The 24,110-nt window shown below is 45.0% G+C and overlaps 1 protein-coding gene across 5 annotated transcripts in view; it reads left to right on the top strand.

Annotated features, from left to right (window-relative positions):
• LOC147134099 (RNA binding protein fox-1 homolog 3-like) overlaps nt 1-24,110 on the top strand; it is a 246,791-nt gene that overhangs the window by 100,528 nt on the left and 122,153 nt on the right. For all 5 annotated transcript variants that reach the window (XM_086054990.1, XM_086054988.1, XM_086054994.1 and 2 more), the window contains one exon: nt 9,888-9,990. In XM_086054990.1, the coding sequence (XP_085911116.1) occupies nt 9,969-9,990 (22 nt within the window). In that variant the 5' untranslated portion in view covers nt 9,888-9,968. Of the gene's footprint in view, nt 1-9,887; nt 9,991-24,110 lie in introns of those variants that run through there.

Here is a 24,110-nt window from a genome sequence, read left to right as displayed (position 1 = left end):
TGGTGAGCTCGTCCCATAAACTCGGCTTTGAACATGGCTTATTTTTATGATAGAATTGATTTAATCGGTTACTCGGTAAGACCGATACAACAGAATCGTCCGAGTCTCGTGGGAAGCGTCCAAACAAGAAAAAGGTGCTGTCGTTTTTGCGAGTGAAAGCTTTAAAAAGTCGATCAAAGATGCCAGTGCAAAGTCTTTTGTTTTGTGGCAGCCGCCGTTTAGGATCCAGCTGCACGTCTGGATGTTAAACGCCGGCGCTGATAATTCACACTTTTGCTTCTTTTTTTTTTTTTTTGTGCAAACTGGCAAGTTTTCACATCCATGGCATGGCGGCACATTAAATCCCAGCTGGTCGTTGGGCACGCACCCGACGCTCGCCTGTAGACGTGAAATGAAATGGCCCGCTACTGGCAATATATATTAGATACACGTGTGTATGTGACATGTGGTACTTAACATACAGATGAATAGAATATATGATCGGGATTATTATTGCAGGTGTTTACATTAGATATCTCACACAAACCAACAAGATAGAGCAGTTTCTGGAGAAAGTGCATGTTGAATGCTGAACGGGAAAAAAAAAAAAAAAAAATCCAGAAAGGCGAAATGATATCGAATGATATTGGCGAAAATGTGCAATGTGATGGTGAAAATGTGGATTGAGATTGAAAGAATGACAATCGGCTTGGCCTTCAGCTAAACCGGTCCCGCCTGCCGAAAACCGGCAAAAGCAAGAAAGAAAAAGGTGTTTTCTGGCGCAAAACGCAAGTCGACTCTTTCTGTGGTCCTGGACGGATCGGCCGAAAAAGACTCGGAAACAGACGGCGATATAGGAAACGCTGCTTTGAAAAATGGTGACCCAAAACCATTGTACTTTGCTGCGCAAATGTGTTATATAAAGGCGAAAGCGATATACTGTATCTAGCAGAGGAACACTGTCTACCCTGTTTTACAGATACACACCAAATGTTGCAGTAGCGCCGCCAAAAATCCGCCGGCACGTTTCAGCGAGTTAGTGCGAAGCCCCCTCGAGACTCGGCGGGATGACTGCGTGCTACAAAACTGCGAACCGAGCTCGCCAGATGACTAATTGCAGCGTTTTGCAACAAAGTCTCTGGCAGCGGCTGCGGCGCAGAGGACGGGTCGCCTCGCTCGGCGGGGACCCGCGGGCTCGATGTTTTGCCCGGGCGCCGATTGGCCGCCGATTGGCCGCCGGCTCCGCTGGCCTCTAATTGAGATGTTTTATGAGGCCGCGCGCGATTGGACGAGCTCGCGTCAGTCGGCGCAATCGACCTCGGCCACGCCGACGACCGTTGCGCTCGCGTTTAATTGCTCGTGCTGCTAACAGTTGGCGGGCGGGAAGCTCGCAGCAGCTGCTGCACGCCTCTTCAAGGCAGAAAATGACTCGGCTTTCCATTTCTTGGACTGCCAGCATTCTCTCTCTCTGCCTGTAGGGGGTGTCGAAGAATCCCTTCAGGGCCGGAACGTCATTGCACGCACAGTTCTGACATTGTTGCACTTTTTCTATTTTTTTTTCCTGTTTTATTTTCACTCAGTCCTTTTGGTTAGTCTACTAATGATTGACATGTCTAGCAAATATCATATTGATTAGTCGAACTGGATTCAGGAGCTGAATTTCCGCCCCGAAAAATCCCTCGAAACGACCCCTGGCCAAATTGATCCTAAATGGCCGTTTCAAAGCAAAAATAGTTGGCTTCCTGTGTCTTTTCAGGCATGGCTTCTTGAGACTTTTCCGTGGCTATTCTCTTGATAGACATATCTGACAAATGTCATGCTGCTAAAGTCATCTTTGCAGCTTCGGGGGCTGAAAATATTCAAATGGTCCTTGAAACAAGCAAAGTGAGACTAAATGGCCACCTCAATGCTGACTTACTGTCTTTTCCACAATAGCTTCTTGAGCCTTTTTTGTTATGATATGATAATAATATGTTAGGACTTACGATAGACACTTGTACCCAGTTTTATGTTGCTGCGGGAAACTACATGTGGGGGCTGGATTTTCAAAAGATTCTGGATGTGTGCTTGGCTTCTAAAATGTTTGTTTCAAACCAAAATGGCTGACTTTGTGTCTTTTCAGCAATGGCTTCTTCAGACTTTTTGGTGGGTCCACTCCTACCAGACATGTCTACCAAATTTCATGTTGCTTAGTGACACTTGCTTGGGGGCCTGAATTTTACAAAAAAATAAAATAAAATATAGTTGGTCCCTACTGAGCCAAGGATCGGTTTTCAACCAAAATGGCAGACTTTGTCTTTTTAGTCATAGCTTCTTGAAACTTTTTTTTTTTTTTTAGGGGGTGTATGGTCTAGCCATGATGAATGTCTACCAAATTTCATGCGGCTAACTGATTCTGCCTTTGGGGACTGGATTTTCAAATAATTCCCCAAATGCGCTGTCATGTCATTAGATTGTGCCGGTGTGGGTTGGCCATGATCGGAAATCAATCGCATTCTTGCCTCGCTTCTCAAAAGTTGAATAATGACTTGAACCGACAGGGAACATGCGCCTAACCGCCGGTTACCTATAACCGCTGAATGTGTATGCGTACATACATGTATAACCTATTTTGCTGCCACTACGAGCGTCATGTGTACACATCAGCATGTGGGATGTTGTAAATCTAAATATGCAGTAAATAAAAATGATGGCACGCTGAAGCCTCTGTGCATCAACATGAAATATTTTCATGTCGTCTGCTGGCGGAAGAAGGGGCGGCGGCATCGTAAGGGGGGGGGGGGCGAAAAAGAGAACATGGAGAGCAACATCCGGCGAGCCGACGATCGGCAAGAGCGATGGCGTTCCGACCGCCGTCGATACGGAAAGTCGGGCGTGAAAAAGCCTTCCATCAATGCGAATCATATTAACATGATAAAGGGCACGTTGAACGCCGGTCGGCGCATTGATCCCGCCGCGGCCGCCTTCAACGCGTTAAGGAGTCGTGCGCCTCCTTCTCCCAACAGAAGGACGTTATTCACAGAAGAATATATCCCAAAATGTTTTTTCTTAATTTATATTTATATTTTACTGCAAAAAATAATTTTCCAACCTAAGGAGTCAACATTTATCCACATAAAATGTATAATTTGGGGGGTTTTCTTCTGAAGTAAGAATACTATTTAGTCCTCTAAAAAAAAAATTCATTTTTTTTTTCCTTAAAAAAAAATTCTCATCAGATAACTACTTTTCTTACACCAAAATCGGAAATTTGTATTTTTTCTTCAAATTTTTAATGTTGTTGTTTGTTAATCTAAAACAAATCGTACAACTTCTTAACTTCACTTCTCATAAGATCTCACAAAAACACAATTATTTCTTGAAATAAATGTGCCTTTTTTCTCTCCAAACATGCATTTATTCACATAGGATTGTCTTTTGTTCTTGAAAAAAAAAAAAAAAGATTTTCGTGCTAAGATCACTTTTTTTCCTTAAAACATAATGACTTCAAAAACATTATTCCCTAAAAATGCGTTTCTCACAAACAAAATAAACCATTTATTATTTAGTCTTTGAAATGACACCCTTTCTTCTTCCAAAATATTTTTTCAGGCAAATTGACGATTCCTTTAAGCTGGAAAGGTAAAGTTTCTGTGAGCAACACAGCCCTCAGGATGAAGAAAAAAGTTGGACAAAGCCACATGGCGACAAAGTCAACATGCGCACACGCACACTCGCCCACATGCCATGGCACAGATACATCAAAGACGCCACCTCCATCCAGTCACAGCGTGGACTGAAACCAATGCCTTCATTTTTGTTTTCAAAGAAAAAAAGTCGAGTAACCCCCACTCCATCACCAGGTCCGCGACCCTGCTATTTTGCAGATTATTTCTTTTTTTTTTTTGTAGTTTCTAGAACCAAAAAATCTCATCAGAATCATATCTTTTGTTTTCTTTTTAAGTGTTATTTTTTTCAGGAATAAAGTTGATTTATTCTTAAGAGTAAAAGTTGTATTTTGTTACCTAACCTATGAGTAAGATGATACTCGAGAGTAAAAATAATGCAAAAGTAGAAGCACTCCTATTGTAATTTTGTAAGTCATCACCTTGACATTCCAGTGAGTTGCAATATGCAAAATATTGAACATTGGAGCTAACACAGAGAACAGTTTGATTTTGGTGCTGGGGGGGGGGGGGGACAGCATGGAGAGTGTGGTGCGGCGCACCTTGCTTAAATATGAAATAATTAAGTGTCAAAATGAAAGCGTTTCATCTTCATTAGCGTCCGACAAGCGGCCGACGAGGGAACATAATTGAGAGGCGCTGCGAGCTAATGGAAGGAACACGCGTCGCTTGCTATTCAAACGTGAAAACGCCGTTTAGCCCAAAGAAAGCGCCTAATTACATTTAATAGAAGCGTCGCGCAAGCGTTGGAGTGCCCCGCTCCACGCCGGCGCTCGAAAGCGTTCCGACGACCACGACGCAACCGGGATCCGGAATCGATTAGGACGGGACTAAATCATTTTTTCACAAGCGTGGTGTTTACTCATAAGAGCGGCGTGCCAACATCGCAACTAATTATGATTACGATGATTGCTAGCGACATGTACATCACAAAAAAACAATAAAAATTTTTTTTTTTTTTTTTTTTCATAAACTTCACTTACCCCCGTTGATGTTGCCATGTGAGGACTACACTACCCATAATGCTCCTCTACTCCTTATGTCGATCTTTGTTGGGTAAATCGATTAGGTAAGAACTGTCGGCTCATTGATGAGTTGGTTAACTAGGTAGATTAGACAATTGAATTCAGTTAGTAGTTAGATACGTATATAGATTCTATAGATTTGAGTAAATTGATTGATTACTCGGTCGATTGCGTAAATTCAGCAGAGTGAATTAATATCACTCAGCAGGTGGCTCGTTTGGTCGATTGCATTGGTTCAGTAGAATAGGTTGCTACAATTGTTACACAGTATTAGGGAAATACATAAACTAGAAAAGTAGTACATAGGGAAACTAGATACAGTAGGGCAAGTATTTGGTAGATAGGTAGATTACTTCATTTAGTCTAAGGTTTTGGTTTGCTTGTTTTTAAATGTATTTATTCATTTATTTCTTTGTTTATTTACTGAAAAGAAACTAAAACCAAGGGACAAATTGACTAAATTGATTTGGATGGACCAGTGAAAAACTGCGTGTGTGTGTTCAATAACCCCTCAACACACATACACACACACACACACCTGTCCACACTGCACACGCATGCTGTCAGTTTTTTGGCCGAGCGTGGAGTGGTTGTTTAATCAGCGGCGCGTTTTAATGGCATGTCAGTGAAAGGCTGAAATACGGCGGCGGGCTACCTGGTGCAAACATTACGATAAATCCCGTTTGCCCGCCGCTGCCGCTCGCCATAAGTCAGCGCCTTGGGGGAGGACGCAGCCAAAAATGACAGCTATTAAAATAATGAATGGGATGATGAATTTCTGGCATTCAAGCTGAGAAGCTACGATTGCTGCCATCGGATATTTGGGGCCCCCGTAAACGTTTGGGGAAGGCGGCGACTTAACTGACGCCTCGCCTCACTCCGCCATTCCGCCGCGTACTTCGTTTGCGCTGATGCGGTTTCGAGGAGTCTTAAGGAGCACTTGAAGCTCCCTGCGGGGCCTCCACGAGGCTCTTGTACCTAAAGCGCGCCCGTCAAGACGAAGCGGCGCGAGCCAGAAGAAGCGCCGTGAAAGCATCTCAAAGCAGACTGGAGACGCGATCGGATCCAAACGCGATAATCCGATCGATCAAAGCCATTCCGAGCCGGGATCCAACATTCATCGGCTGCGTTAACGCAACAATAAGCACCGTGTTCGGCATCGATAATAATTAACCGGCTGAAATAAAGTGTTAATTGGGAAGATTAAAGCATCAGTAGGCACGGGTGAAGCAATAGTAAGTTCAAATAAAATATTACGTTAAGTACCGAGTATTAAAAATGTGAATTAAAGTACTAATAAGATGAATTAAGCACGAATGAGCACAGTCAAAGTATTTAGGAAGACAAGTGTAATCGATAAGATAAATGAAAGCGATATGAATCAGAATTAAAGCATTAAGAATAATTAAAGAATTAATAAGACGTAAAGCAGTAAGATGCTGGATTGGAGCAATACAAAGCAGAATTAAAGCATGAATAAGCACCAACTATTAATAAGGTGAATTAAAGCTGAATAAGCAAAAATTAATTAAATTAAAGCAAAAAAGCAGCGGCTTTAAAGCAAAAATAATACCAGTTTTAGCGTTATAATTGATTAAACCAGTATTAGGCAGAATAAAAAAAATATATATATTCTTTTTTTTTTAAAAAAAGCACAAAGAAGCACAACCGAATAATTGATAGATAGATTGATAAGAACAAAATAATAGTTTAAAAGTTTTTGTGCTTTTTAGTTTACCTCCGCCAAGGCAATTATTTGCATTATTATTATTTTGTTTGTACTATTTTGTTCCCTGGAGTTCCGGGCCAAAAGTTTGCAAGCAAAGATGGAGCCGGGCGTCCGCTGATCCTTACTAAGTTTTCCTTAGCGTTCCCCCCAAAATGGCCACCTTAATGAGTCTTCAAAGTGACACTTCATCTTTAAATTCCGCCGTTCAAAGCGCTTCAAAATGCCGCACACACGCACAATAAACAACATGCTTCCATTTTCTTGGGAAAACGTTGACAGAATGTAATTAGTCGGCCGTCACTATAAAAACGTTCGCTCCTGGTGCTCATATATATCGCTTTATTGAAGGGGAGGTCTTCAATTTGATGGAGTGGCCTTAAAAAATGGTCCTAAAATGTCGAAATTTAGCATCAGGCTCGGGATTGACTCTCAGCGCTATCGATCAGCTTTTCATCACCATCGCAAGTCATCTGTTGTCGGATCGTAAAACTTTTGGTTAAAATGTTTCAAGTTGGAGGCTTTTTCCAAATTAGAAATAAAAGGAACAACTTAAAACCCCTGGAAGGTGAAGGATTGGAAAATGAGGTTTTCTAATTGTGAAAAATCAAGCACTCAACTGTGACGTGTACACACTCACTGCTGACAACAAGGCGCTCTAAAGCGCCTCGTGCCAGCGCAAAGCTCCCGTCTGTCACAAATTATTATTATTTTTTTTTACCTGGATCTTCTCTCCATGATGCGCGGCCACTCATGGCCGACAACGAGGGGCTCTACAGCGAGCACGCCAGCCCGAAAAACCTGGTCCAAAGACTGGCGTCATTTTAGCCACGCCCATAAAATCGGGAAAACTTAAATGGTAACAAACAGTCGAATGCCATATCGCCACAATTCAGTACTTGCACATTTTCAGCAATTGTCTTCAAAATAGATCTTTGAATTTGCTTTACACGGTCTTTAACACCCAAAAAAATGTAACAAGGACATAGACGATTTGAAGGAATGTCGATGAAATTACTTCTGATGGAAAATGAATGCGTCCGTCCTTGGATTGTTTCCAAAAGGTCCACATCAGGTTTCATGGCAATCTTTTCCATTTCTGTAACTTTTTGAGGGCCGGCTTATAATAAAAATCGGATCATTGTTGTAAGACGGCCGTCAGTGAAAACGTTTCGGAGGAATGTCAATGAATTTTCTTGTTATCTGATCTTGATCAAAAGTTAATCCGCTCCTTTTTCTTCCAAGGACATGTTTGAACATGTTTTGAAAGGACGTCCATGACATTAGGTGTTTGCTGATTTTGATCCAAAGTTAAGCCATTTGTCCTTGGGAAGCAGCGCACCAAATTCCATTCAAATCTTTTCACTTTCTATAACTTTTTAGCTCGTAAAATGACTGAGTACAAAACCAGATTAGAAAGTTTTGATGTGATTTCAAGGAAATTCACTTTATCGCTTCAGTATGACCTCAAGATGCAAAATTCTGTACCCCCATTTCTATAAATGTCAAACTTGTGAACGTATCGGAATGCAATTTGCATATGTTGAGTTCTTATCGGGACGTGGATCCACAGCCTGAATCTGGACACAACCGACACAACTCAAAGTTAAGCAAACTCATCACAGTGCATAAAATACGTTTTTCCGTTATGAGGAAAATCGGGCTTGTGCTCATCATCCACATCTTGAACAACACTTTGGATCACCCAAAAAATGTTGGGACTCGGAGCCCAAATATGAATTCATTCTTTGCCAAGTGTTTGAAAGTGTTTTGACTGATCTTTTAAGACTGGCATAGTCTTGTGTTCTGCATCAAAACAGACACCAAGCCTGCCAAAACAAAGAGTGGAATCGCAGCCAAAAAAGAGTTGTTTCTACCTTTTTCTGTTCTTTCAAAGTCAGCAGTTGAATCATGGGTTGGTTTCACCAAAAAACATTTTCAACCCAAAAATGACAATGAAAAAAAAAACAGACCAGCCACTTTGTCGCAAATACTTTTCGCTTTTGTGACACAACAAACTGAAAAATAGCAAAAACAAGACTGAGAAAGGATTTTTTTTTTTCATGGCAAAATAATCATTTGTTTCCGAAATACGCTGTGGGAGACACCGACTCACCGCATGAATCAAGTTGAACATCATTTTTTTTACACACATTTTTTTTTCTCACAATCGCGATGCACTTTCTACTACTTAGCATGACACAATGCAGTGTTTGAATGTGAGGTGCCTCAACTTGTTTGACTTAGAAAAGCTCTTGAGACCTCGCCCTCTAGTGGCTGCCGTATGTCACGGCTTCCGCCTCCATTTCCGTTTTACCCCCAACCCCGTCCGCTAACGATGGAATGGAATCAAATGAAGAGAAGCGAAACTGCGAGCGCCTCAAACCTCTTTGCTGGCAATCAATCCTGACATTTTCATTCCCGCCTCACGGAAGCCAACGGGGCCTTCCGGAGGTTGTTAGCGGCCGCACCGCCGGCTTTCATCGGACGCTAACTTTACGTGGCTCGTTCCCGGGTGGCTTTGTTGGTATTTAAGCGCGGCGATCTGGCTTTTAGCGCGCGCGGTCGCAGCATCTGCTCGCGTCCCGACTTTTGCTGCCGCTGCGGTGTTGACGCAGCCTTTTAAGCGGGCCGGTCAATATGCTAGCGCTAATATATTATTTAGTGCCTGTGGGTCGGCGGAATACGCGCACGTGTTTGCTAATCGTGTCGAGGCAGATGTCTGGCCCCTCCTTTTTACACCGGTTAGCTGCTCCTCCTGCAAAATTCATCCCGGCCCTCTTTTATTTATCCCCCTCGCTCGACAATTAGTCAATCCCCAATCAAGCAGAGGGAAAGGAATTGCTTTTAATTACTTTTGATAAATGACAAATTACTTTGCTGCACGCAGGGCGTTTTTTGTGTGGGTGTGTGTGTGGGGCGGGGGTGGGTGGTTGTGTGGGGGTGTGTGTGTGTTGCGTAGAGTTTCGCCAAGATGAAATCAATGTTCGCTCGCTCTCTTAGTCGCGGTTCAGCGGCCGGACTTCTGGGCTAGAGCCAGACTGCGGACCGGCGACATCCCAGAGTCAGCAGAAAAAAAACAAACTACCAGCAGCAGCGTGCATGTGAATGCATGTGAATGCTGACGTTCAGCAACAAACCATCTCTGGCTCACCAAATCCCATATGTGTATATATGTATGTATGTATGATTATTAACTCAGACGTTCTTTCCTATATTTTCAAATGTTAATTAGTGGAGTCGCTAAACAGCTAGCATCCCATTCCTCCATCGTTGTTGTTGCTGCAGTTTCTTTCAAATGCCTTCCTTTATTTCCTATGTTCCCTTATTTGGATAAGCTCTCATTTGTGTCGATAATTATTATAATAAACAGTTGGTGTGCAAACTAACTTTGAAAAGTGAGCCACATGCTACTTCACAATTGCTCAGCTGGTAAGATAAACTGCCGTTGAGAAGGAAATGAAAGTAAAGTGGTCTTCCTGCTGTTTTCAGGCTTCTTCATCCCACCGTGAGGTCGAAGCACCAGCAGAGAGTCCAGTGACACAGCCTCAGCCCGACCATCTTTACCTGTACATGGAGACCCCCAGCTGGGCAGGTAGGACCCCCAAACATTGCTGCCAACTCGAAAGGTGTTTCAAATAGTTTGCCTTCTCATGTTGCGGCGGTATTTTGCCGCAGCAGCGCCCGTTGACAAAAACGGCGTCCCACTCTCGTGCCCGCACTCTCGTGCCCGCACTCTCGTAACGGCTGCGCCTCGCCACCCCCCACGTGCGGCCATATTGTGGCTAATGTGCAGCGTGCGCCCGCAGGCGCCGCTTGGCTGCCATCGCTCCCCCCGCCGCCGCCGCCGCCGCTCGGCCTCGGCGGTGCCGTTGAGCAGGTGGCGGCGAGGTTCAACGGGCCCGCCGCCATTTGCTCGCTTTCTCCGAGGGAGCGGGTCAGAACGGCCATTTGAAAGCGGTCTAATTATCTCTTATTGCCGCCATCGCCACCCTGCCTCCTTAATGACGGACCGCCGGCGTGTGTTGCTGGGGGGCTGCGTTATGCGCCCTCCCCATGACAATCCTCAGATGTATGGTGGAGGACTTTCAGTTATTTATTTATCACGCTCAACAGACGATGAGTTGAAATTTGAGTGGCTCTCAAATTGTGAGTGGATTTGGGTTGGCAATAAATCAGAATTCTGTTGATTTTCTTCTGTGATGTATTTAGGCTGGTGAAAAATCTAAAAGTGTGCTTGGATTTTGGTTGGAGATGATTCTTCAATTGTGAATGGACTTTTGATCGCTGATACATGTAAAATTGTGAAAGGATTTTGGTCAGTGAGGAATTCAAAATTGTGTTATGTGGCTGGTGGAAAGTGATCAAATTGCGATCGGATTTTGTTTGGTAAAAAACGTTTTAGTGAATTTTGGTGGGTGGTTTTAAAATTGCGAGTGACTTGAAAGGCGGAAAATCCAAATCTGAGACTGGATTTTGGTCAGTTAAGGATTTTAAAATTGGGAGTAGATTTTCATTTGGGATAACTTGAAAATTGCGAGTGGATTCTGAATGTTGCTAAATCTTAAATTGGGAATGAATTTTGCTCTCACGCCCATGTCACACCTTTTGGGGTGTTGAAACGCCCCACAAGCTCCAAACCTCCAAATGATCGCGATACTATCCCTTTGAAATAAATCCTCTAAGTGCAATACACACAGTTTGGTCACATGGTTTAGTAGTAATAGCACATTTGAAGTCGTCAAGCCAGAATGTCAACAAGTTCCAAATAACCGATCCATCAAATTCAAATCAATAGAAACATTTTGCACATTTTCTTTCTGGCCGCTCATTGCAAGTCGTCGCGTTAATTCTCTGTTACGCCTCGCAAAAGTCTTACCAAAGTGTTGAATGCTTCTCTCTATTTTCCTTCTTTTGGATGAGAAAATGTTCTCTTCAAGAGAATGAAGATTTAATGTCAAATGTTGCCACTTTTTACACATTTTCTTTACAAGAATGGCAATTATGATAAATAAAAAAAAAAAAATAATTCAGCCCCTGGAACAGTTTGACTTAGCAATATGAAATTTGGTCGACATGTCTATCATGAGCAGACCCACAAAAAAGTCTCAAGAAGCCATGGCTAAAAAGACCCAGAATGTCTGCTCTTCTGTTTCAAAGCAGCCATTTTCGGCTCAGCTTGGCCATTTTCAGGGCTCCCCTAAAGACAAACGTATCCTGGAGATTTTGTCAGATTGCAGCCAAATTTTAAGGCTGTATACAAAACAGATGGCTGACACTAAACCGGGAAAAAACTTGAATTTGCGGCATTGCTTGCGGATGTGATGACTGGCCGTAAAACGAATGCGGCTCTTTTTCTTTTCTTTTTTCTTTTTTTTTTTTTGTTTTAATTCAGTCCTCAAAGCCATTTTCACATAGAAGCATGCAATTTAGTAGATTTGCCTATCATAATTAGACCCACAAAAGGCCCCAACAATTCTTGCCTGGAAAAGACTAAAAGGGCTAAATTTCAGGTATTTCTCCAAGAGTCATTTTTGGACAAACTCATTCTCTGTATTTTGTGACCGGATTTGAAGCAATCGTACTAAACATATGGGCCATGAGAAATTGTGAATTTTTGACATTGCGTGCCAGTGAAGTTTGGTGACTCGCCATAAAACGTTTCATAACGCAGCTGGTGGTTTTGGTTTGCCTATTTTACTTAGCGAGGTGTAATTTGGTGGACACAGCAAGTCAGCCATCTTGGTTTAATACCTCGACTTGGAGATTCAGCCTGACTTTTTGAGCATATATACCAGAGGGCTGAACAATTCTTTCACCGCATGCAAAGTGTGATGAGGGCCTGCGCATTGCTCCATGCAGCTTGACTACTCTTATTTGCCTTGCTATTGTGTCAGCTCGCCGCGCGTTTGCGAGTTCCACGGCCGACGTAAACACGCGCCTGCGCCTTTAAGAGCAGCAGCAGCAGCAGCAACCGGCGGCGAAGGAGCGAGGCGGACGACGGGTCGCCCGCTGGCTGGCTGGCGGCGCTGGCGGGAAAGTGCTGACGGCAGGGCTTTGCTTCGGAGCATGCCCATTAGAGGGAGCCATAAATCCTGGGCTCTCCGGGCCAGGCTGTGTCAGCAGTCCGCTGAATGAATTGATTTTAAACGCCACCGAGAAGAAAGAGAGAGCCAGCCAGCCAGCCAGCCAGCCAGCCGGCCGCTATTTAATTGTCTCGCTCTCCTCGCCGGAAGCCCGCTCGCCACCGCCGCACTCCAACGTGTCACCGACATGGCGGCCACCCCTCGGCGACCCCTCGCCTTTGATTTAACAGCCCAAATATCAAAGACCGCGCAGTCTTTCTTCTGCAATACAGACGTACCCCCGAGGAGCGCCGCGATCCATTTTGTGACTACTTCAGATATCAAGTAGTCATCCATTTTCTCAAGGCCTTACCCTCATTAGCCCATCGCTGTTGATGTCTGGCGAGAGACACCCTGACCTAGGGTAGCCCCGATCGCCCCCCCCCCACCCCCCACCCCCCTCACTCTTGTGAACCTAAAATAACTACGTGAAGACAATCCAAAATGCGGGGGGAGTGGGGGGGGGGATTCACACCTCCGCCGGACTGAGCGCTATCACTTCTTGAGTATAGTATATGAGCATTGTGGCATTGCTGTTACAACAGTGCCTCAATTATTTTCTGTTACACACTCCTTACTAACATTAAAAAAAAAAAAAAAAATGTTTATACTCCCTGTACACACTCTGACAATGAGTGCCACTGCCACCTACTATAGTGGATGTGCAATTACACTTTATTTTAGTACGGTCAAAAAAAAAAGTTGACTTGACTAACCCGAAAAAAGAAGTGATTTTTAATTCGTAGTTTTCCTTTAAATTAATTGAGAGCGATTAGCTGGTTATCGTAATCTTATTCTGCAAAATATCGGGATCAGCGTTAGCCTTCAAAAAAAAAATCCATCTTGGTCGGGACCTAATCATGTGCACCATCTTTGTCCCTCTGTGGCCTTTGCAGTAGAATTGTTCAGCAAAATAACGACAATCAAGTGGCGAGGTGGCTGGCGGTGCGACGGGATGGCGTTTTTTTTTTTTTTTTTTTTTTTTTTTTCCCACGGCGTGGCGTCCGCTGCGGCTCATTACGCCATTTAAAGAGGCGTCACTTTCCAATCACCCGCCACGCTTCAAACTGGCTCGGCCAACGGGGATCATATATCAACTTGAATGGCGGTCCCACCCCCCACTTTTTGGAGAAGGGAGGGGTCGCTATTAATAATATGCCCCCCCCAGCACAACAAGTTCAAAGTCGTTAATTTGAGAGTCAACTTTGCGTCCGCAACGCTCCCGTGTCATATTTGTCGAGCGCAGGGACAAGTCACGTGTGATAAACGGGGTTCAACTTGTCCCGGGAACACCTCGACGAGCCACCGCCACCCGGGTAATTACTCTTCTTTTTTCCCCCCCTCCCCCCCAACCTTTTCTTTCTCCAATCACACTTGATGGATTGAGTGGAAGGAGGCGATCATCTGGCGCTTAGCGGGCTCACTGAGCATACTTGGCCACCCCCCACTCGCGCACCCTACCGCGCGCGCCCCCCATCCCTCGCTGATTAATGATATCCGCTGCGAGTCACCAAAAGCGGAAATTAAGTATTTCTCTTTAAATGTAACATTTGTCTCCTTTGCCGCTGTTGAGGAAGGCATTTGTCAAAATCTTCCGGCTTTGGCCGCACGCTGGATTTCCTATGGGAGCGCGGCGGGAATTACTCCCTACTTTGGCATTAATGGCATTCCGTGTTCCCCTTTTATGCCTTGAATCCACTCGCTGCCCTTTCACCCGCACCGCATGCTCAGAATAATGAAGTAGTCGCTTGGAGAACGTGGGGGAATCAAAGCGAGCTTTCAGACCCGCTGATTGACGCTTTCGTCGTGGCACCAGAAGCTTCCGGCCTAAGGCCGAAGGGTGTTTTCGTACCGCATTTGATGTGTGTAAACAATGACCGTTTCGCCTCATTGGTCGCCTTATGTTGGTCACAAGAAAGTAAACCAGAACAGGAAAAAAAGACGAGGCGGGAAATGGCAACCAGATGCCAGCTGCTATGATGCACCCAAAAGTATTAAATCAATGCAGTCTAATTTGTTTACAGGTCACCAACGGTCGCGTTGTGATTTTTAAATTGACTAATAACGACAACAAAAAATGAACACAAACGACCCAGAAAATAACAAATGCGTGGTCACAAGCTAAATGCTAACTTAGCCGCTTACTAGCGACAATGCAAAGCACGGAATTGATTGTTTCAGTGAGCCCTCATTATTCGTTTCTGTCCCGGTGCTTTTAGGTGTCAACGGAGTTGTTTCTTCTGTTGATTCTTGTCCAAATGAGCCGCACCCAAGGGGAGAAAACCAACTCCAGTTCCATCAAAACAGAGCAAAATGTGCTTGGATGAAAGCACCCCTCCGCCCCGCTTCGGTTGGTTGCCGCCCATGGGCCCTCAGAAACGCTCGATATTTCGCAATGTAGAAAATCAGCTGACTTTGCAGAAACAAAGAGGCAATATTGGAAAGAACGACGGATATTTCATGTGACGCTTTGTCGCTTTGTCATGTCGGCTGAATGATTGTCGGGGGGGCGATGCCGGCGGTTGGGGTCGGTCAGACGTTTTGAATAAACGTGCAAGGCGCAGTGGCAAACCCCCACCATCCGCCACAGCCACCCCCTCCCCCACGACCCTCATCCAAGCGGGCCTGTACTTTTTTTTTCCCCATCAATGGAAATCTAATTGCTCAAAAAGCGATCAATGGCGGCTAAATTGGTTTTGTGTAGGGGCGCGCTTGGAATAAAAGCTGCGAGCTGTTTTAACGTGCGCCGCTTTTGCATCCTAAATCACGCTAATATTCCGAGTGGGGCCTCCTTTTTGGCGGCTGGCGGGGATTTTGACTTTGGTGGTGTTGAGGGAGGAGGCGCTCCGTCGCGCCGCTAATAAAAATCACAGGCTTTAATTGTTTCGACAAACTCGTAAATCGCACGGCTTAATGGGTTAATAAGCGGACTCGTACGAGGACGTCGGAGAGCCGGGAGTCAGTTGGTGGGTGGGTAAGGCGCGGAAGAGGTGGGGGTGGGGAGGGGGTGCGCCGGCTCCATGTTGCCGCGACCGCCGATAACCCTCCAGTGATCTGATAGCACTAATCCCCTCTAATCCCTTATACACTCTTTAGCATGCAGCTAACTGACAGCAGTCAGTGCCGCCGCTGCGCTTCTCTTTGTTTTCCCATTGTGTCATTAGCTCGTTTTGCAGAAGTGAAAAGTAGAGTTTCAAGCCTCAGTTTGGGAACAAGGACTGAGGTTTCACATTTTCAAGCTTGGGTTAGCATGCTGCTAACTGGCGTCAGTCGATGTCGTCGCACGGCTACCAATGTGCACCTTTGTTTTACTGTCGCATCATCATCTAGTTTTACAGAGGAGGAAATTAGGGTTTCAAACAAGGGTTAGGGTTTCAAATTACATTTTTGAAGCCTGGGTGAGCACAATGCTAACTGACAGCAGTCGATGCAGCTGCAGCGCTAGCGCTGCACATCTTTCTTTCCTGACTTCAGTTTACAGAGAAGCAAAGTAAGGTTTCAAGCCTGGGTTAGCATGCCGCTAAGTGACATCAGTTCTTTCAGTCTCCACTATCGCTCCTCTCTTGTTTTCCTCTCGATTGATTGACTTGTTTCTTTGAGTGTCTCCAAACTGCTGATCCCGTATTTCCCGCCCAGCAACGTCTGATGGCGTTGAGCCGCCCGCCCCGGCGGGGACGACTGAGACTTTATTGACATCAGGGCGACGTTCTCGGGGACCATCCCTCGTCTTATCTTTTGAGATCGGTGCCGACGGAACCTCGGCCCGGCTTGTATTTCTGTCCCATTGTAATTGCATTGTAATTGATCCGGCGCAGTAACTTTGCCGAGCTCCTACACGCCCGCCTCTTCCGACTCTTATCTGCAAGATGCCTGCGGGACTTTGTCGCCGTAAGCAAAAGACAACAAAAGCTTCAACGGCAACAAAAGAGGACGAGAAAGTGAGAGCGTCAAGGGCAAAACAAAAGCGGCAGACTCGATTGTCAGGTTTCTACCGTGTTAGCGGAGACGTGTCAAACTGTTAGTTTGAAACGACACGAAAAATGCAGACCTAATGTAAATAAATGAAGACGTCAAACACAAAAGCCGCCAAAAAGCAACATTTAGACAAAGCCACGCCCGCTAGCTTTCTGACAATCACGTCATCGTTTGATGTTGCAGTTTCCTAACTCGGCAAATCCAAACAACTAGGAAAAAAGTCTAGTTCCGAAAAAACTTTGTATATTTACAAAAATAAAGTCCTAAATCTCTGGAAAAAAAGTGAAGTATGTTTCCAGGAAGAAAAAAACAAACATTTCTGTAAAAGTAATATTTCCAAAAATGTCATTCCTGAAAATAAGTTCTAAATAATTTCCGGGGGAAAAAAGTTGCATATTTCTGACCTAATCTGCGGGAAAATGAATCAAATAAAATTCACTCAACGTAATATTGCCTTGGTTAGATTTTAAATGAGGTTTAGAAGCCAGGCTTGGACCCCTTTTGCTGATCAACACCTGACCAGTGAAGTTGGCTAAAAGGCAGGTCAAATGTTGCTGTTCCTGATTTGACGTCGCTAATCACTAATGCGCGAACAGCGTGTTGCTAACTGGTGAGCTGGGAGGAAGGAAGGTGGAAGTGCCCGAATGCGTCGCCCGGACGCTAGAACGCCGCCGCGCGCGCTGGCGCTGGCCTGCGCGCTCTTCCCTCATTTGTCATCCTGACAGCGACTACTTTTTTTTTTCCAAGAGGTAGAAAAATGTCGCAGTCAGCTCTTCCTCGGCTCGCAAAGGAATGCGTGTGGGTGTGCGTGCGTGCGTGTGAGTGTGTGTGAGTGTCGGCGCGCGCGCGCGTGTGAGTACTGTATAGCAACTTGGCAGTGCTGGCTATAGTGATAAAGTGAAGCTTGCCATTCGTTGTTACAGCGAACCATCGTCATTTGTTTGGGGTTAAGGAGCAAGCGACATTTCACAGAATTCTTTAATGGAAAGATTTTTTAAAAATATATCATTTTTCATGAAAAGTCATATTTCCCCAAATATACTTATCTGATCAAGTATATCTGTTCTGAAATTAAGTCCTATATTTTCCAAAGTGTTATTTCGGCCCTCACAAAAAATATTTCTGAAAATTTCCCCCCCCCCAAAGTTGTACGCTATCTCTTCTGATCATAACCGCCTCCTGGAACTTCTTTGAGCTAATAAATGTCGTATTCGTTCTACAGATAATTTCTTTTGAATCGTATTTAAGTTTGCGAGCTGATGGGGGTTCACTGCTGTATATTCTCAAGTGTCATCGTGTGGACACGGGGGAGACTTTGGATTTGTCGTTTTGAACGAGCTGGTCCGGCGGCCCGGCAACACCTTTGATTCCAATTACGTTGTGGAAGCAGCGGAGCGAGTGCCACTCTTGACATTTACCTGCGCCGCCACCGCAGCTAATACGCCGGCTAAATGGCATCAATAGATATCGGAATGGCGACGCGTATAGATCGCCAAGCGCTACACGCCTGACATTATGATCCTTCTCCCAGAGAGACCGCGATAAACACACCAGGGTTGTGTTACCCCTCGGTTATGCTCGCGTTTGTGCGTGCGCCTGTGCGCGCGCGTGTGTGTGTGTGTTAAGGCAGGTTACAAATGAGTTTGTTTGTGTTGTGGTCTTTTGTGCCCTGGGCTATGTGTGTTGTGTGTGTGGCTCTTGGTAAATGTGATCCACACTACAGGCCACGTGTGTGTGTGTGCGTGTGTGTGTGTGTTTGTGTACTGCGACTTCTTTTTTTTTTCAGTCAACACTAATGTGATGAAAGTCGTATTGACGTCAACCAGTTGCTGATGATGTCATTGGTATTTTGGCAGTGTTGTAATTGAGGGGCTAACTCCATTTTTGTCATATTTGCAGGAGAGTGATTTCAAGTTTTATGAGTGCAATAAAATCTGGGGGGGGGGTGGTCGACGTATATCTTGGCTACAGAAAATGAAAATGTTTTCTTCACAGTTGGTCATTTGGCCATATATAATCATTTTGGACTGGGATCATATTTGATATTCATGTTGCTTGCACATTTATCCACAAAGGAGAGACTGTCATCATCTTCAGTTAAAAAAAAAAAAAAAAAAAAAAAGAAAAAAAAGCGCAATAGTAGTCTAAGTCTAAACATCTGTCAACTCAATCAATATTTCACAAAAGGTGATATAGCTCTTTCTTAGTCTCCTATCAATCTCCGAAATTCACTTTCTGGGATGGAAATTGGAGGTGGCCCCGCATTGCACTGACGAACCACAAAAAGTGCAAAGTATGATGAGTCTTCTTCGTAGGTTGGATCCCAGGAAAGTGTCATCAGGGTTACACGAAAACCTTTTTTTTTTTTTTTTTTTTTTTAAGCCAATTTGTTGCTAATTGTGTAGGAGCAGAGGCGTTCATCACTTCTTTTGGCCTGAGCCGTGACACTTGTTGTCCCTCGGGCTTCTTTGATCCCGGTGTCGCGCGTATATGTGGTTGTGTGTTTGTGTGTACAGTGGGGGTCAAGCAGGCCACCTATTGGCGAAAGTGTCGCCCGTGCCAATAACCGTCCGCCGGTATTCATCAGATGTGGCGGCAGTAGTGCGGGGAGAGTCGAAGTTTTGAAGGGCAGCGGGGAGGGAGCGGCGACGCGGTGAAATAGTGCCATCTCAACGGCATCTTGCCAACATGGAGCGCCATCTTTTTGAAGATTCCCGCTCATCCAGGTCATCTGCAAAGCTTCAATCAAGGCAAGTGGGCTGTTGGTGTTAAATTCAAAAAGCTTCTTCAGAGCTTCGGTTCTGTTCTGTTTATTATGTCTCTTTGGGTGTGTACCTTTGATTGGACTGTATTTGGACTTTTGTTTTGAGTACATCTAGTTTTGTTTGATGTTGTGGCTTGTTTCATGTCCGCCTTGTTAGGGTTTTTTGTGTCCACCTTTTGTCGGCGGCCCTGTCCCTTGTGTCTACCATTCAGCTCCCTCAGCCGCTTATGTCTTGTTCAGGTGTTCCTCCTTGTCTCGTTTGTTTGTATTTAGTCCCCTGCTTCCTTTCAGCCTTTTGTTGGATTATTTCTTTCTTTTGGTGTCCATATCACCATGTTTAGTCCTGTGTTCTGTTCTGTTTGCATTGTATTGTAACGACGTGATTTGTGTTCCACCTTCTTGGCCTGATTCCCCTTGAAAAAGAGACCTCTGTCTCATGTTTTTTTTTTTTAGTTTTGCCACCGCCTTTGCGCATATTTCATCCACCTTTCAATCGTCTTAGCATCTAGCTATTTCCACCATCTTTCAGCCATCTTTCTTTGACATGTTTTTGCCGCACTTTTGCCCATTCTTCGACCATCTTTTCACCATCATTCCAACACCTTTCTGCCATCTTGTGACATTTATTCGCCATCTTTCCATCATTTTGCTATCTTTCCACCATTTCCACAATCTTTACGCTCCAACGCGGCAAAACGTTTTGTCAGGTGTGAGGTCAGTCCGCCCCGGTGTACATTAAAGGCGTCCGTGCTGCGTTAAAGGATTTTTTGGAAGCATTTTGATGGCGAGGCATCTGTCCGACGCGCGTTTTCCATGCTAAACTTTATCTGGCGCTCTGTGATGTCCGACATCCACGCCAGCTCATTTGCCAGCGCGATCCAACATCTGCGAGGGGTCAAGCGTGAAATGGCTGCCAGCCCCTCGCCGGGGGCCAAGATGGCGAAGCAACGGCAATGAGTGCTGTGATTCAAATGTCATATCAAACACGAGATCACGTCGTTGGTTTCATTGGCGTGTCGGTAATGCCGACTGATTGTTTTTTGTGTGGTTAAGAACACCCTTCTCTGAGGCGAAGGTAATTTCCACTTTACAGGGACTTGAAGGGAAATGTAAAAAGATGGCTTTAAAAGAGGACTTTCCCAATTTATATAAATCTACAGTTGTCCTCCTTTGATCTTGAAAGAGGTCCTTGGACCATTGGTCCATTATTGTTCCAGATAAACAAATGCTTTTTTAAATGCTGGCAAACAGAAACGAGCAGCTGCAGTCTATCGTGATCTGAAATGTCTGCCATTTCCCGACCTTGTTTTGTTGCATTTTTATGATTATTTTTGAGGTTAGTGCTGCTGGGAGTCGTTGCGGTGGAGCAGATGTTCTCCATCTTTTGTGCCCCTTCCTGCTGGAAAACAACAAGAAGCAGCAATAAGCCAGATGCGGCGCTGGATGGATTTGGCATTGATCTTTGGAGGCCTCCGTCCACCATTGAATGTATCGGCGGCCTGGGTAAAATCCATCGAAGGCGAATCCATACGGCGCAATTATTGCTCTCTAAATAGCCTGGGTGAATACTTGCGAAGCGAACCGCATGTCTACGGCGCTCAAAGGCGCCTTCGATTGACGCGCCGCCTTTCAAGGGTTTCCGACGTGCCGCTCGGTTGCCAGGTGACGGACACTCCACCTTGGCGGCGCCATTCAGCGCTTGCCGCCGCCCCCGCCTTCCACAACCTGAAGTTGATTCACCGTCACAAAACATTCCCTAACTCTATAGGCACCTTTTTACACAAGAGAACACCGTTGTATTGCATTTTTACAATAAACTTGCTTATTATAATGCCAAGTCAAAGGTCAAAATGAGCACACTCACATGGAAGCTGCTTTTCATCACAATTCGCGCCCAGGCTTTGGCATGCCGCTCCATCAAGCCACGCCTCTCAAAGGCACACGCATCTACACAGACACCACAACACATATGGTATTTTCGATCAATTTCATGCTTGCAATTACTTTTATTTTGATGATTAAATAGTTTTAGAATATGTTCAAAAAGTGTTTTTGAAATGTTTTTTTGAGCTACACGCTATGCTACATGCTAATCCTGCTAATCATATTGTTCATACTAAACACCGAACCTTGCCACTTTTGGGGCATGGCTTATCAGGGTTTTGTGTTGCTTATTAAAGTTTGAAAGGTTATGAGTGGCATATTAAAGTCATGTGTGGCTTATTAAGGTTCAAATGACCAATGATACTTTTAGTACTAGGTGTGTTATATTGAGGTTGCGTGTGGCTTATTAAGGTTTGATTAGGACCACTTTTGGGGCGTGGCATATCAAGGGTACATGTAGGACGTTAAGGTTACATGTGGCATATTAATGCTTTACTGTACGTGGCATAATAAGGTTGTACGTGGCATATTAATGCAATACGTGCTACAGTATATTAAGCTTACATGTGACATATTAAAGTCACGTGTGGCTTATTAAGTTTTAAATGCCAAATGGTACCACTTTGGGGCTTGGCATATTCAGGTTTGAGGTTTCACTGTATTTTGCTTCTTTGTATTTGCGCTCAATTTCAGACATTAGCATTGAAGCCCAGCCTGGAGCTAGAAGGCCCCCGATTCAGGATACCTCTCGACACCGCCTCGAAACCCCCACTAAACGGGCCCCCGGGGGTCTTCGAGTACGCACCGGCGGCCCGGTCCTCCAAATTGAGCGAAAGGCGCTCGGACATTAGCATACGCAGATTGTCGGAGGCAAATGAATGACAAGACTTTCATCTCGCGGCGTGTCAGCCTCGCTTAGTGGCGACACGCTTCAAAATCCGCAGAGTGCCGCCGGGGTCGCCCGTGGGACAATTTGGGGGGCGGGGCAACAAAAATGACTTCATCAACACCCGAACGCAACGTGGTCAAAAAGAAAGCAAGTGACACATATAGAAAAAGTGTTGCTATTTACTACTTTATGGGTTTTAAGTGAGCGTTGTTAGGAGTAGTGTATGAATCTGTTTTTAAAGTTCAAGCATGGGAGAGGGCTTGAAATTCGGGTTTTGAGCCAGGATTAAGGTTTCAAATTAGGGTTTAAGATCAACGTCTCAAATGTCTTCCACCCAGAGTTTATGGTTTCATATTTGGGTTTCAAACGAAGGTTTTAAGGTTTCGAGCCTGGGTCAGAGATTCCTGAGGTTGTTGTTGGTCTGTGCTTTAACCCTTTGCAAATTTTGTGCTAAATGACTCTTTACCTGGCCGCAGGTCATGCAGCAGGCGCGAGACACATTAATAACGCCAGTCGCAATGGGCGGCCACTAAGATTTTCATCAACATACCAGTCGACGGCAGGTCGATGACTTTCTTGTCGTGGATTTGCGTCACTCATTAAAAGTCAAACGAGTGAACATTCGCATCAGAAAAATCCAACAATCATCCTGTCCCGCCTCCTCAAAAACGGATTAAAAGTGCGACGACGTCTCCGTTCCCCGCTAATGAAATCACGGGTGAGCTTCTTAATTGTGATGAGACCACATTTGTTAACGGCGTGACCTCCAATATCTCCCGCCTCCGCTACCCGTCCCTCATCTCCGAGTCCTGACTCGACGGAATGCCACCCAAATGGGCGGCGTTCATCAAATTTCCCCATCAACGTGACGAGCGTGGCCGCGATTAGGAAACTCTGGCGCCACGGGACTGCGCGCTTGTGGGCCATTAAGAGGGCGAAAGGGGGCCGTTCTCCTTGAAGACCACAGCTAGTGGCGCTTGACATGAACAGGATGCTCACGTACAAGTTTTGGATCTGGCGTTCGTTCCCAGCGGTGCGCTTTCACAAAGCCCACGCAGAATCCCGCGATCAGACGACGACGGCCCAACGGATTCATCTCCTACTCCACTGACGTTTTGCCGATGAAACGCCGATAGTCTTGATTTCTTCACGTATGTTAAATGTCGTGCGGAATGAGGCGCTCGCGCCATTTGTCCATGCGGCCGGTCGGCCATTTTGTGCATCTGCTGACTTGGCCGGCCACCGCCTGCTGCCTCTTGCAGCCTGTCACTGCCTCACGGCAACACACACCTCCATAATTTAGTGCCTGCCATGTATAATACATTTCCACGTACGCGGCACAGGGAACGAGCATTTTTTTGTTGGTAAATTGGGAGACGCTATCATTTGAAAGCATTTAGCGTATTGACCTTTGAGTGCTACTCGAGGACTCATTTGCTTGCCCAAACTGCGCAAAATGACAACAACTGGCCAAAATTGTGCAGATTTTGGGGAGTGTGACCAAGTTACCGGGTCATGTGTGAAGATTTTTGATGATTTCAACCAATGACGTACATCTTTGAGTGCTACTTTGGGACGCATTCAAGGTTGTGGGAATTTTTAGGATACAACCAAGTTGTGAGGTCTTCTATGCTGATTTTGGAGATTTGTTCTAAAATTACAGACATAATCATTTGATAGAATTTAAACATATGTGCATCCGTTGGCGAAACTTGCGGTAAAAGTTTGGTCTTCTCAAAGTTGATTTTGGGATTTTGTGCAATTTTTGTTTCGACACCCAAGATTTGGGGAAAAGTTGGCGCGATTGGACAAGATTGAGAGAAATCCCGCGACAATTTTGTTGGTAAATTAGCGTTATTAGTTGATAGCAATTACAGTTGTTGTACATGTTGGGTGCTACTATGGGCCGCATTTCTTGACAAAACTCACATTGACATTAGGCAACAATGTGGAAAAGTTGGGAGCTAGCGCAGTTTCACTTCATCATGGCAACACACGCCTCTATAATTTAACGCGTTTACGGAACACAGACCGTGTCGAGTCGGGCGCATGCACGTACGCCCGCCATGAATAATACA

Source organism: Filicampus tigris, chromosome 16, assembly GCF_054856515.1.
Source record: "Filicampus tigris isolate MCC_2025a chromosome 16, RoL_Ftig_1.0, whole genome shotgun sequence".
NCBI classification, from domain to species: Eukaryota; Metazoa; Chordata; class Actinopteri; order Syngnathiformes; family Syngnathidae; genus Filicampus; species Filicampus tigris.
This window is presented reverse-complemented; position numbering and strand designations above follow the sequence as displayed.